Source organism: Primulina tabacum, chromosome 4 (assembly GCF_025594145.1).
Source record: "Primulina tabacum isolate GXHZ01 chromosome 4, ASM2559414v2, whole genome shotgun sequence".
Lineage (NCBI taxonomy): Eukaryota > Viridiplantae > Streptophyta > Magnoliopsida > Lamiales > Gesneriaceae > Primulina > Primulina tabacum.
In genome coordinates this window covers 13966071-13979314 of record NC_134553.1, presented here as the reverse complement: position 1 = coordinate 13979314, position 13244 = coordinate 13966071, and the positions used below count along the sequence as shown (strand labels likewise).

General features: G+C 38.3%; 1 protein-coding gene across 1 annotated transcript; it reads right to left on the bottom strand.

Annotated features, from left to right (window-relative positions):
• Nucleotides 1–5069: 5069 nt before the first annotated feature.
• Nucleotides 5070–6119, bottom strand: LOC142541856 (F-box protein At5g46170-like). The gene has a single exon (XM_075648310.1). It carries the CDS (start codon nt 6117–6119, stop codon nt 5070–5072), a length of 1050 nt encoding a protein of 349 aa, XP_075504425.1.
• Nucleotides 6120–13244: the final 7125 nt, after the last annotated feature.

The window sequence follows — 13244 nt, the reverse complement described above, 5'->3', positions numbered from 1 at the left end:
CGAAAACGTAAACGTGTAAAAATCGTAATATCATCAACATATAAAATGTGCAACTCCTCTCAAAACACGTGAATCACTATGCGGAAAAATAATGGTCCTCGGGTCGTCCACATTCCACCTGCCTTCTCAGTCTTCGGCACCTCCGATCCCCTGTTCAAAATGCTCACCTGCATCACACACGCCTAGTGAGTCTAAAAACTCAACACACCTGTACCAGTAATAACAAGTACATATACGTAGCACACAGCAGTGAAAAAATAGCATAATCAACATACATTTCATGAGCTTAAAAACATGAACATAAGCGTGTCGTGTAAAATGATAACGTGTCAAAACATGTCTCATCATGTTATCATATCTTATGCGTAACTGTGACCTGTCAAAACATGGTAATAGCATGTATCATCGTATCAGCATATACGTGTTAAAATCTTAATTTGAATTCCGTTCATTAGCTGTGACTTTCATGTCATCATGTCATCATGTCAGTCGATGGATCCATCTACGTGTAACCGCGGTACCCGGCGGCGAGGATCATCAGCGACGGCATTACCCGCCCACTGAGCCCGGGCCTTACATGTCACCGTGTCATCGTGTTAGTCACAACTAAATCACTTCCTTCAAAACGTGTCATCATATTCATCACTTAAATAAAAGCATGCATATACATAATTTTTCATTTAAACCAAGCATTCACCGTATTTATCATAATTGCGTAAAAATTTTAAACCTGATGCATAAACATTTAAAATATCATAAATTTGTGCTCAGGACGCTGCCAGGACCAAAATCTCACCCCGGGTGCAAAATGATCATTTTCCTTGGAAACCCAAAAATTATCGTTTCAACCCTGGACCTCTAAATATTAACTCGAAGCTTACCAAAATCCTTAAAATATCCCAAAACATTTTTAAAAGTGTTCTTAGACGTAAATCTCAAGCCAAAATCAGAACTTAACCGACTCGTTTTAAAACTTGAACCGGAGTCCCGATTTTAAACCGAACCGACTCGAAACTCTACTAAATTCTTCCCAACTTTCTACCATATCTTAAACATATTAAAATGTTCCTAAAACCATGACATCAGCCCCCTAACACACGGCTAATCATTTCCAGAAATTTACAAACTCTCGGTCCTATCCCATTTGCCTACCTCGTGCACTTCCCTTGCCCAAAACTCACGCCTATACCCTCAAACCGACGCGCCAATCACGAGCCCACACACCAGGGACTTAGATCAGAACCTAAGGTACCCAACCGACTCAAACCACCGCTCCCATGCACGCCCCTACACCACCAGCTTACCCGCTAGAAGTCCATCACCTAACCCGTGTTCCCTTGCATCCAAATCACGTGTGCTACTCCAAGGATCGAACCAGCAGTGCTAGGGTCCTCCAAGGATGTGGATCAGACCCACCAGAAGTAGATCCACCGCTTGGTTCACCATAGCACCGATGGTTCTCCCCCTCACCCTCAATACAAGCAAACCCGAATCCCCACCTCGACTCATCCCTTCGCCCCTACCACTCACAGCAACCAACGTCCTGTGTTGCCTTCAGGATCACCCTCGATACCTTAACAATCTCTTAACAACCCTAGGTTGCAGCCCCTTGCACAAACCAGGGAAAAACGTGAGTAAAATAAAAAGAAGGCATAATATGGATGAAAACCTGAAAATTTCCTTCATGTTCTTGGACAGATCGAACTCCTTCATGCATCATACATACAAATCAGATGTATACTACGTGAATGATGCAACAAAGGTGATATGAAGCATGCCTTGCGAGTTCGAAGATCAAGAACGATGCGAGAGAACCCGGATGAAGTTTTTCCTTTGCAAAACAATAGAAACCCGAGGCCTTCAGCTGATGTTTTCTGAAACCGAGGGCAGGGAGTGATGAATGAGGGTGTCGGCTGGTTGTAAGATGATTAGGGTTAGGTTAGGGGCTTAATATATAATATTTAAATAGTTAATTAATCAATTAATGGGTCTAAATTTGATAATTAAAGGTAAAAATGATATTAAGCCCAACGGGCTTAAAAGTAGGCCCATTAAACCCTAACACAAACCCGAAAAATATTTCGTGTTGAAAAAGTTTTGAAAATAATAGCCGAACCCTTAAAAAGTCCCCTGATTCGATAAAATTTGCGTACCGTTAAAAAATAAAATCATACGGGTAAAAATACCTAAATATTATCATTTTTTTAAAATTGCACTTAAAACACCTTAAATTAATTTATAAAAATAAATCATGTAATAAAATAATTTTCCTGAAAACTCTCCGGTCTCCGTTCCTCGTTCGAGCGCGAAATGCAACTTAAGAATCTATAATGCATGAACTTTTAAAATTTCATGAAATAAATTATATCATGCAATAATTATGCATAAAATGCATAAAAATAACTAAACACAATTTAATGAAATAAATATGTATTTATTGCTTTAAAATAATTTAATAAAATACCAAAGAAATTTAATAATTTGCATCCATGTGGTTCACGTGGACTTTTCGATTTTTGCGACAGAATAAAGAGAAAAAGAAGTCGATCGGTCAAGCAAAGACACCGGGCAAGGAGACTAAGATAAAACAGGTTCTCTCTTCAGACTCTGAAGATGTTATAAAGAAGGTTTCTCTCACACAAGTCTTCTCTGACAAAAAGAAGTGGAATTTGAACGTTGGGTAGATTTCTGGACTGTCGTTCACCTTGAAATGTTATAGAAGGAAAAGAGGGTGAAGTAAGTCGTTGCCCTAGAACAAAAATGTTGAAATGGGAAGAAACAAATATCATCTCAGAGGCTCTCCAATGGCGGTACTTTATCGAGATGGAGTTGAAAGAAAGTATCAAGTGATACATGATTCAACAGAACAGAGACAATTTTGTTGCCCACTGCCCAACCACCAAAGATGATGCAACAATATTCAACCACTTGGAAATGGATGCTCTCTCCCTATCAATGAGAGTTAAAGTAATGCAACAAGATCTAGAGCTTCCAGCCACTGAGGGAACAACAGTTGAAGCCATATTTGACTTACGAGAGAGTGAGAATGTGAACAAGCCCCTTTCAAGATTAAGCTCCTAAAGATCAAGATGTTGCTAAAATTTTTATGATTGATAAGGAGGTTGAGCTACCCACCCATGTGGAAGAACTTTCTCAAATGCCTACTATCGTTAAAAGGTCCGGTCTAAACCAATGAATGAAGATTCCTCATCCTCAATTCCACAGAAAGCACAAGCTAAAGATCTCCCAGTGATTCCTATTATATTTGTGGATGAAGTTGTAAAGGCTCTATCCCAGTTTGCTTTGATCAAAGAAAGATGGACCCTTCTTCTCCTATGTTAGAAGGTTTTACTATTGACAAGAAGGAAAATTACGGCGACGAAGATCTGAAATTGGAATCACTACAAACCACCTGAGCAGGTGAACAAAAATTAAAAGATTCCAGTGCTTCACCGAAAATTATGTCTGGCAAATAGTAAGTCATTTTTGAAGAAGATGCTAAGAGGATACAAGTTGAAGATCAGCAGCCAGAGCAAGTTCAAGTTGCCAATGCCAATGTCATAATCTGCAGTCCAGTCAGTGGTGATTTGGAACACCAAGCCGGTCTGTCCTCTCTTTCTCCATATGATTTCTTTATGAAAGATCAGAATCTTCAACCAAGACTCCATTCGATCATCTGATGTCTAAACTAGTCTCACTCTCTCAAGCAGTGAATGATATTGAAGTCAAGAACTATGCTCATTGAGTGATGTTTTATAGCTTCAAGGCTCAAGTAATCAAGAATTTGTTTGCCATTGAATCTCAGTTTCACTTGACCAAGGGTGATCATACCCAAATCAAAAGTCAAGGAATTGCCATGAACACTAAACTTTCAACTCAGATCTCTCGAATTCAACATCATCTGGAGAATGAAATGAAAGATCAATTTGATTAAGTTGGACAACATATGGACGAGCGATTCAACACTATGGGTGGCCGTTTGCAAGAAATTATTGAGTATATGCAATGTGGTGATGCCACAAAAGGGGAAAATGGTGATGGACTACAAGAAAATATAATAGCAGAAACATCAAGCTGAGAGAACAAGAGTCTAAGAGATTAGATGATAGGAGAATGAATGAAGAGGATGACAGAAGAAGAGGAGGTGGTAGCAGTGCTAGTGGAAGTCAAAGGAGATAGATAAGTTTTTCTATTTTTTGTGTAGGTGTATTAGGATTTTTTTTCTTGCACCTGCACAAATGACAATTCATTTGCTCAATGAAAGTCATTATCTTCAATATATCAATTATATTGCTTATTGTAACCTTTTGCATATATTTACAACTTGGTTTTAGAATCATAAAAATAAGAAAACGTTAGAATATTTCTATTAACCTAAGTTTTGATATTGACAAAATAACAACATCAAGCTGTTTGAGGTCCAGCCGCTCTTGTATTGTATTTTCAAGTTTTCAGACTTTTGGTTCAATTCAAGTCGTTCAGACAAGAGTATCAGAAAATCAAGATGTTTTGGAAAGAATGTTTGAACTCCAGCGGCAAGATATCATCTGTCAAAATGACCGGAGGTACGTGTATTCAAACCATTAAAGATCCAACCGCACTGTCATCGATCAGAAAAGAGTTATTTCATATAAGATACTGAAGTCAAGCCATTCAAACATTTTCTCTATATAAAATGATTTCATAGTATCTTACCACTCACGAATGACAAAAAATTACTTATTTCGGACGTGGTGTGTCAGCTTTATGAAAAACAAGAACTTAAAGTCGCAATAGCATAAGAAACATTAAATGAGCATCTAATTATAAGTACGACAAATAAAAACGACATGTCCATTATATCGGGTGATAATACAGATTATCGTTAAAAATTAAATCTGATTGTTGACCTATCTGTTGGAAGACAACATTAATAGTTTTGTTCTGCATTGACACGAAAACAACACAAAATTATAAATATTCATTAAAAAAAACAACTTCTTAAACGTGGTCTCAGACACGCTCATCTACAGTTGCAACTGTGATAATTCGAACAAATACATTATCCTTTTAAAAAAGTTTGACACCACTCAAAAAGAACTTATTTCCAACGTGTAACACCTGCTAGCCGCCATCAATCTCCTCACGGCTTCACCGACCACCTTCCCGTCCCGGTCCCCGTCCCCACCGAACGCCGCCGCCACCAACTCCTCCATCCCGCCGTCACCTTCGCTGGAAACTGGCCTTATCGCCACCACGGTCGCGCCCTCCATCACCTTTCCCAAACTGGGCACCTCCAATTTCTCCACATGCCACATTTTCATCTTCAAAGAATGAACTTGATCATCTCCTTTCTTCTTCGAATTCATCATCTCTTCAATCTGCTCTCTGTTCATGTATACCTTCCCTTGATCACTCTCATCTGTGATCACCACGTTTTTTATTTTTTTCCTATTTTTTACCATTTCTCGAATCAACTCATGCCTCGCCGAGGCTTCGATCAAGCATGAGATGGTCCAAACAATCCTCAGTTTCAGCTCTTTATCAGAAATGAGGTCCGATTCACACGATTTCTCTTCGAATATTTCGCTGCTTTCCGAACAAGAATTGGCTCCAAGAATCACGCAGCTCTGCATTTGGCTCCCGAATTCTGCTTTCCATTTCAGCAAATTCGTACAAACATCTTGATTCTTCCCCGTTTTTGAACCGATATTTTCACCCCCATAGCTGGGAATCTTCACATGAAGCGATCGGATCTCTTCAAAAGGCCTTAGAATCTCGTTCGGTGCGTGAAATGAGCAGCAATTACAGTCACACTCCTCTTTGTTGGCCTTCAATTTGATCAATTCAGAAATGAAACGAAGGGGTTTGACAATCAGAGTTTTAACCAACAGATTCTTGGAGAAAATCCTACTCCAATGCCGATTTTCATAAGCTTGGATGACTGGTTTTTTGCGAGGGACACGAAGAAAGATCTCATCAATTTGAGGCACTATGTGACAGAAACGCCTGCACACTGCCATGGATACACACAGAGATTTAGCATCGTGTAATCTGCTGAAAACCGAATGCAAAATCTCGTCCGGCAAACGATCAAAGAAATTTTCTGAACCAAGGCTCATTTCTTGGCCGCAACTCATTTTCTGTCTGGGTTCTTTTTTCTGAGAACTTTGAATGTGAAAACCTATTGAGATTCTTGCAATGATTTGGTGGAGGGATCATGCATTTATACAGAGATGGCGAGGATAAGGAGGAATCTAGAACGAGAAATGCATGGAAAAATAAAGTAGATGCTGACGCGGTTGGGTATACAAAATTCACACGTTTTTGTTTTGTTGAAGGTGACGATTTTGACTAGGAATTTTTTTAGCAGACTACTGAATTTCTTGTCGCGTAATGTCAACTGTTGGTTTTCTGCGTTTTCTGGGTAAAATCGAACCATCCTACAGATAATTTTTTTTTTTTTTAATTTCTATTTCTTTTCACAGTCTGTATTAAAAGTGTTAGTGGAAAGAAACACGTTTTCAATAAGTACAAGACAACACTTGCACATATAAATAGGAGCTTGGTAGTTACTGTGTTTTTTTCTTCCTTGAGTTAGGATATTTTTCTTTTCTCTCAATTGTTGTACTCGTCTGATGACTGAGTTTGAATCAATGAAGATTTCTTTGTTCAATTGGTTTGAGATTTCTAATATGGTATCAGAGCAAATAATTCATTGAGCTTCCGTTCCGATCTTCCATGGCCAAGGGAAATCAAGCTTCGACTTCTTCTCAAGCTATGAATAATTCAAGCGGCCGAGCGGTTTCTGAAGATTCAACCAGTCCTTTTTTCCTTCAGAATTGAGATCATCCCGGATTGATGTTAGTTTCGCATCCACTCACAGGTATTAATTACAATACTTGGAGTCGAGCTATGTTGATGGCGTTAACAGCTAAAAATAAGCTCATCTTTGTTGATAACACTTGTCTGCGCCCTACACTGGATGATTTGCTATATGGAGCTTGGAATCGCTGCAATAGCACGGTAATTTCGTGGATTCTGAACTCTGTCTGTCGCGAAATAGCAGATAGCTTGATGTATATACCTACGGCTTCTGAAATTTGGATTGATTTAAGAGATCGGTTTCACCAGAGTAATGCTCCGAGAATTTTCCAAATCAAGAAGCTGCTGACTGGTTTACATCAAGGATCCATGGATGTTAATGCATATTACACCAAATTACGGACTCTCTGGGATGAATTGAAGGACTTCCAACCTGTATCTGTGTGTAATTGTGGATCAATGAAAGATTGGGTCAATTATCAGAATCAAGAGTGTGTGATGCAGTTTTTGATGGGACTGAATGAGTCTTATACACAGATCCGCGCTCAAATATTGATGATGGATCCAATCCCCGTGATTTCTAAAATCTTCTCGTTGGTGGTTCAAGAAGAAAGGCAGCGGTCCATACATAAAGACATTGTAAGCTCTTCTGTGAACCTGTCTACTGATCAGGATTCTCTCACTCAACAATCCTCTGTGGTGGCTGTGGCAAAGGGGAATCAATACAGTAAAGAGAATGCAAAAGGGAATCAATATGGTAAAGAGAATCAGTACATTAAGGAGAGTGCTGGTGATAAGCCGACTTGTTCCCATTGTCATCTTAAAGGCCATACCATTGACAAATGTTACAAAGTTCATGGATATCCGGTTGGGCATCCGAGGTATAAACAACAACAATGGAATAGTGGTCGACAGATACACTTCAATCAAACACACACCTCCCCTGCTCCCTCAGTCAACTCAGCAGCGGGTTCTCTAAGTCCTGATCAGTGTAGACAACTCATTACCTTCTTGAGTTCACAGCTTCAGCTTGGTCATTCCAACACACTAGCCATGCAACAGATTGAACCCTATGCTGCTTGCTTTAGTGGTACATATTCTTTATCCTTTGGTCCTAATCCTTCTCTTAATTCAAGTTGGATATTAGACACGGGGGAAACTCATCACATTTGTTGCTCTTTGAGCCTTTTATATTCAAGCAAGTTATGCTCTTCAAAGGTTACTCTACCTGATAACTCTGTGGTTTGGGCTACACATGTTGGCTCTGTGCAGCTGTCCCTTGATTTATGTTTGGATGATGTGTTGTTCGTACCCCAATTTACTTTCAATCTGCTTTCTATCAGCTCACTAACTAGTAAGATTCCCTGTTCAGTTTGCTTTTTTTCTGATTCATGTTTTATTCAGGAACTTACCACCGAGAAAATGATTGGGATGGGTAGCAGGATGGGAAACTTATATGTTCTGCGTCATTCCTGCCCGTCTTCTCCAACAGTTTGTAATGTTTCATTTTCAAAACTGAAATTGTGGCATTATAGAATGGGTCATCCTTCTTTTCCTAAGCTGTCTTTTTTTAATAATGATTTTGGAACTCATTCTTTAGGACATGATGATGTAATGCATTGATCAATTTGTCCTCTATCCAAACAAAAACGATTACCTTTTATTTCACAAAATACACTGTGTAATGCTCCTTTTCAGTTACTCCACATTGATGTTTGGGGTCCTTTTTCCCCTTTGAGCATTGAAGGATACAAGTATTTTTTTACCATATTTGATGATCACACTCGGTTTACATGGCTCTATTTTTTAAAGTCTAAATCAGATGTTTTGACTGTCTTTCCAACTTTCTGCAAGATGGTACAGACTCAATTTGGACATAAGATTCAGTCTGTTCGATCAGACAATGCTCCTGAGCTTAATTTTTCTGACTTTTATAAATCCGAGGGGATCATTCCTTACCATTCTTGTGTTGAAAGGCCACAACAAAATTTTGTTGTGGAAAGAAAACATCAACACATCTTGAATGTGGCAAGATCTTTGATGTTTCAATCCAACATTCCATTGCCCTATTGGAGCGACTGTGTGCTTACATCAGTTTACCTCATCAATCGCACACCGTCCTCTTTACTTTCAAATAAAACTCCCTTTGAACTTATTTTTCATAAGAAACCTTTGTATAGTCATTTGAAAGTTTGCTTGTGCTATGGCTCTACCCTATTGAGTCATCGCACAAAATTCTTCCCTCGTGCCATCAAATATGTCTTTCTGGGATATCCAAGTGGTTACAAATCTTATAAACTCCTTAATGTCCTTACTAACGAGGTGTACATAAGCAGGGATGTGGTCTTTCATGAAACCATATTTCCTTTCATGGACCAGCCATCTCATTTTACACATCACGACATTTTTTCTGATAGTGTCCTTCCTACACAAAAATCTGTTGTTCACTGAAACAACTCCAGCACCTGGTCATTCATCTCGGTCACATAGAGTTGTCCATAAACCTCCCTATTTACGTGATTATCATTGCTATGCTACTAGTTCTTCCCACATATCCTCCACTGCTCATCCCCTATCGGTTGTTCTTGGTGGTACTTCGCCTCTCCAAAACTTATTCCACTTTCATCCACAATGTTTCGTCTGTCATTGAACCCCAGTCCTTTTCTCAAGCTGTTGATAAGCCTGAATGGTGTCAAGCCATGGCCACTGAACTTGAAGCTTTAGAAGGGAATGGGACTTGGTATATTGTTTCCCTCCCTCCTGGGAAGACTGCGGTTGGATGTCGTTGGGTATATAAAGCAAAATTTCACGCTAATGGTAGTCTAGAAAGATACAAAGCTCGTCTCGTTGCTAAAGGATACACACAACAAGAGGGAATTGATTATCTTGAAACATTTTCTCCGGTTGCAAAACTTGTTACCGTCCGAGTTTTATTGGCTTTGGCTTCACTTCTGGGCTGGTTTCTCACTCAACTTGATGTTAATAATGCCTTTTTACATGGCGACCTTTCGAGGAAGTTTATATGTCTCTGCCTCCTGGTTATCACCGAAAGGGGGAGACTCTTCCTAGCAATGCAGTGTGTAAACTACACAGTCTATCTATGGCCTTAAACAAGCTTCGAGGCAGTGGTTTGCCAAATTTTCTTCAACATTACTTCAGATTGGATTTGTTCAATCACATGCTGATAGTTCCTTGTTTGTTCGCACTCGTGGTCATATATTCTTGGCACTGTTAGTATATGTAGATGATATTGTGTTGGCCACCAATGACGAAAAGGAGGCCATGGATTTGAAAGTGTTTTTGGATAGCTGTTTCAAGCTAAAAGACCTTGGAGACTTGAAGTACTTTCTTGGTATTGAAGTCGCACGATCTTCGAGTGGGATCTCAATATGCCAACGTCATTATGCTCTGCAACTTCTTACAGAAACAGGATTGCTGGGTTGTAAACCACGTTCCACCCCTTTGGATGCTAACCTAAAGTTGAGTAGTGAAGATGGTGAATTGTTGACTAACCCTTAGTTGTATCGAAGATTGGTAGGTAGGCTATTGTATCTCACCATCACTAGGCCAGATCTAGCTTATTCGGTGAACAGATTGAGTCAATTTGTTGCCTGCCCAAGAGAACCACATTTACAAGCTGTGTATTCTGTCCTTAAGTATGTGAAGGGCACTCTTGGACAAGGTTTGTTCTATAACTCTTCATCACCTATAAAACTCAGTTTCTTCTCGGATTCAGATTGGGCAACATGTCCAGATACGCGTCGTTCTGTCTCTGGCTTCTGTGTTCTCATTGGAGAGTCTTTGGTTTCATGGAAATCTAATAAACAACACACTGTTTCTAGATCATCTGCTGAAGCAGAGTACAGGTCAATGGCTAGTGCTACATGTGAGGTCATTTGGATGCTTGCATTACTTAAAGATTTGTGCATCCCATACAATGAACCTGCGGTGTTGTTCTGTGATAACCAATCGGCCATACACATTGCTTCAAATCCAGTGTTCCATGAGCGTACGAAGCACATAGAGATTGATTGTCATATTGTGAGAGAGAAGTTGCAGCGTGGTCTCATCAAAGTCTTGCATGTCTCCTCTCATCTTCAGCTTGCAGATTTGTTCACTAAGTCCCTATTGCCATCTCGATTTCGCATGCTGCTTACCAAGATGAGTGTTCACAACATTCACACTCCATCTTGAGGGGGAGTATTAAAAGTGTTAGTGGAAAGAAACACGTTTTCAATATGTACATGACAACACTTGCACATATAAATAGGAGCTTGGTAGTTACTGTGTTTTTTTCTTCCTTGAGTTAGGATATTTTTCTTTTCTATCAATTGTTGTACTCGTCTGATGACTGAGTTTGAATCAATGAAGATTTCTTTGTTCAATTGGTTTGAGATTTCTAATAATCTGTTGTACATTTCGTTCAAATAAAATCAGAGATTATCAAGCAACATATTGACTTTCAATCCTAAGAATGTGTAAATATGTTCATCTTCATATTTTTACGGGAATTGAAAAGCTTCCACTGTGTAAATATGTTCTCATTCATATTTTTATTTTGAAATCTTGAAATCCGCCTAACGACGCTTAGCCCTCGTCTAGGCCGCTGAAATGCTACGCGTTGATCTGACGCCCGATTAGAGCCTAACAAATTTTAGAACCTTGCAGCAAGGTAGAGTAGATAGTAGAGTATATAAAATAATACGGACTAGTAATTCTTGGAGTGAGTTCGGCCAGTAAGGCCCAGTCTCGATGGGCTTAGGTCGGCTCACAAAGTCCAATGTGATGTGGAACTTCTGTAAGTCTCCATTAGTAGATCGGAGAGCGCCTGGTGATAGGTGTCAGAAGGGAAAAGCGCGAAGTGCGGGGAAGATATGAGCTCTTTTGTAAGTTCTGAGTGCCATCATGTCTCGTCCTGGATTCTCGCTGGATATAGCAATATATAAACCTAGGATTGAGGGAGGATATGTCAAGAAAGCCTAAAATGGAAGATATAATCCTTTAAGATTTCTACTGTTTGGACATAAGCGAGAGCGATCAAAGGAATGTCCCTGTCTGGCATAGATGAGGGTCAGTTCTAGGTGAGAAATGAGTGAAGTGTGAGAACCCTTGAGCTTGGTTCGTTTATAATCGAGCCGAGCTCGAGCTTTATTTAACGAATATATGCATGGACTCACGAACTTATTCAAGTCTTTATCGAGCCTAAACAAACTTAATAAATATGAATTATACATTTAAATTTTCATTAAATTAATTAAAAAGTAAATTATATATTTAAAGAAAAATATATTATTCTTATTAAAATTTGTAAATTTATTATAATAAATAAATTTAATAGATTTTTCTATATATTTCATAAATAATATGCAAAATCAATAAATTAAATATCAAAACTATTATTTTTTCATCTAAAAGATTACTCATGAACTTACCAACGAACATGTTCACGAGCTAACGAGTCGAATACTGTAAAGCTTGAGTTTGGTTTGTTTATCTTAACGAGCCTCGTTAAACGAGCTCAAACGAGCTTTTATCGAATCGAGCTTCGAATAACTCACGAATGGTTTGGTTCGTTTACATCCTTAATTACAGCATGAAATTTTTCAAAGGACCATTTAAGCGGCCAAGTTTCATCGGATCATTTCAACAGTCAACAGTCATTTCAAATCTTGTAACTGACATATTAATTCGAAGTTATGGTAGATAATGACAGTAAATCAGATGCCAACAATAAGATTCTACCCTATAAATAGCACACAAAATTCTGAATCATTATTACACAAATATTTGAACAAATCACCCTAAAATTCGAGCAAGGAGCAACCTTATTTTCGAGCTGGTAGCGTCCATTTTCGAGCATCATTCCATTAGCAGAAACAGTCTCTTCAAACATGAACCAAAACTTTATTAAGCGTATAACAGTAAGTATACGTTATGTTTTAACTTATGAAATGTGATTTAAAACCATCCAAAATGTGTTTTAAATGTTTAAATTATGATTCTTGAAATTTGCATATTTCTTATTTTGTCTTCAACCCTAGAGAATAAAAATATAGGGAACTGATATCAGTTAGTTATGAAAGTCATAATCTATTAAGTGCATAAATCGGATACATGTTTAGCCCAATAAATTATGAATATTTTGCAATGCGTGTTACTAATGTTATATTGAATATTTTATTGGAAATTATTTTAAAGGCTGAAAGAATTATTTCTATTACTTACTGAGTAACGACCATATCTCACTCACTCACTCACCCCTTGTCACATAAGAATTAAAGAGAGATTGAAGAAGACGAGAAACATCAGTTATGGGTTGGTGAAGAAGATTCGATTAGTTCAATTACTTAGTTTATATTATATTAGTTAGAAGTTTCATTATTTATTTTATTGATTTGAACATTGTAAAGAATGTATTTTAATATTACGAGTGAATAGAC

What these genes read in the sequence shown, in the direction of transcription:
- LOC142541856 (XM_075648310.1), bottom strand. Translation starts at nt 6,119, where the DNA reads ATGAGTTGCGGCCAAGAAATGAGCCTTGGTTCAGAAAATTTCTTTGAT.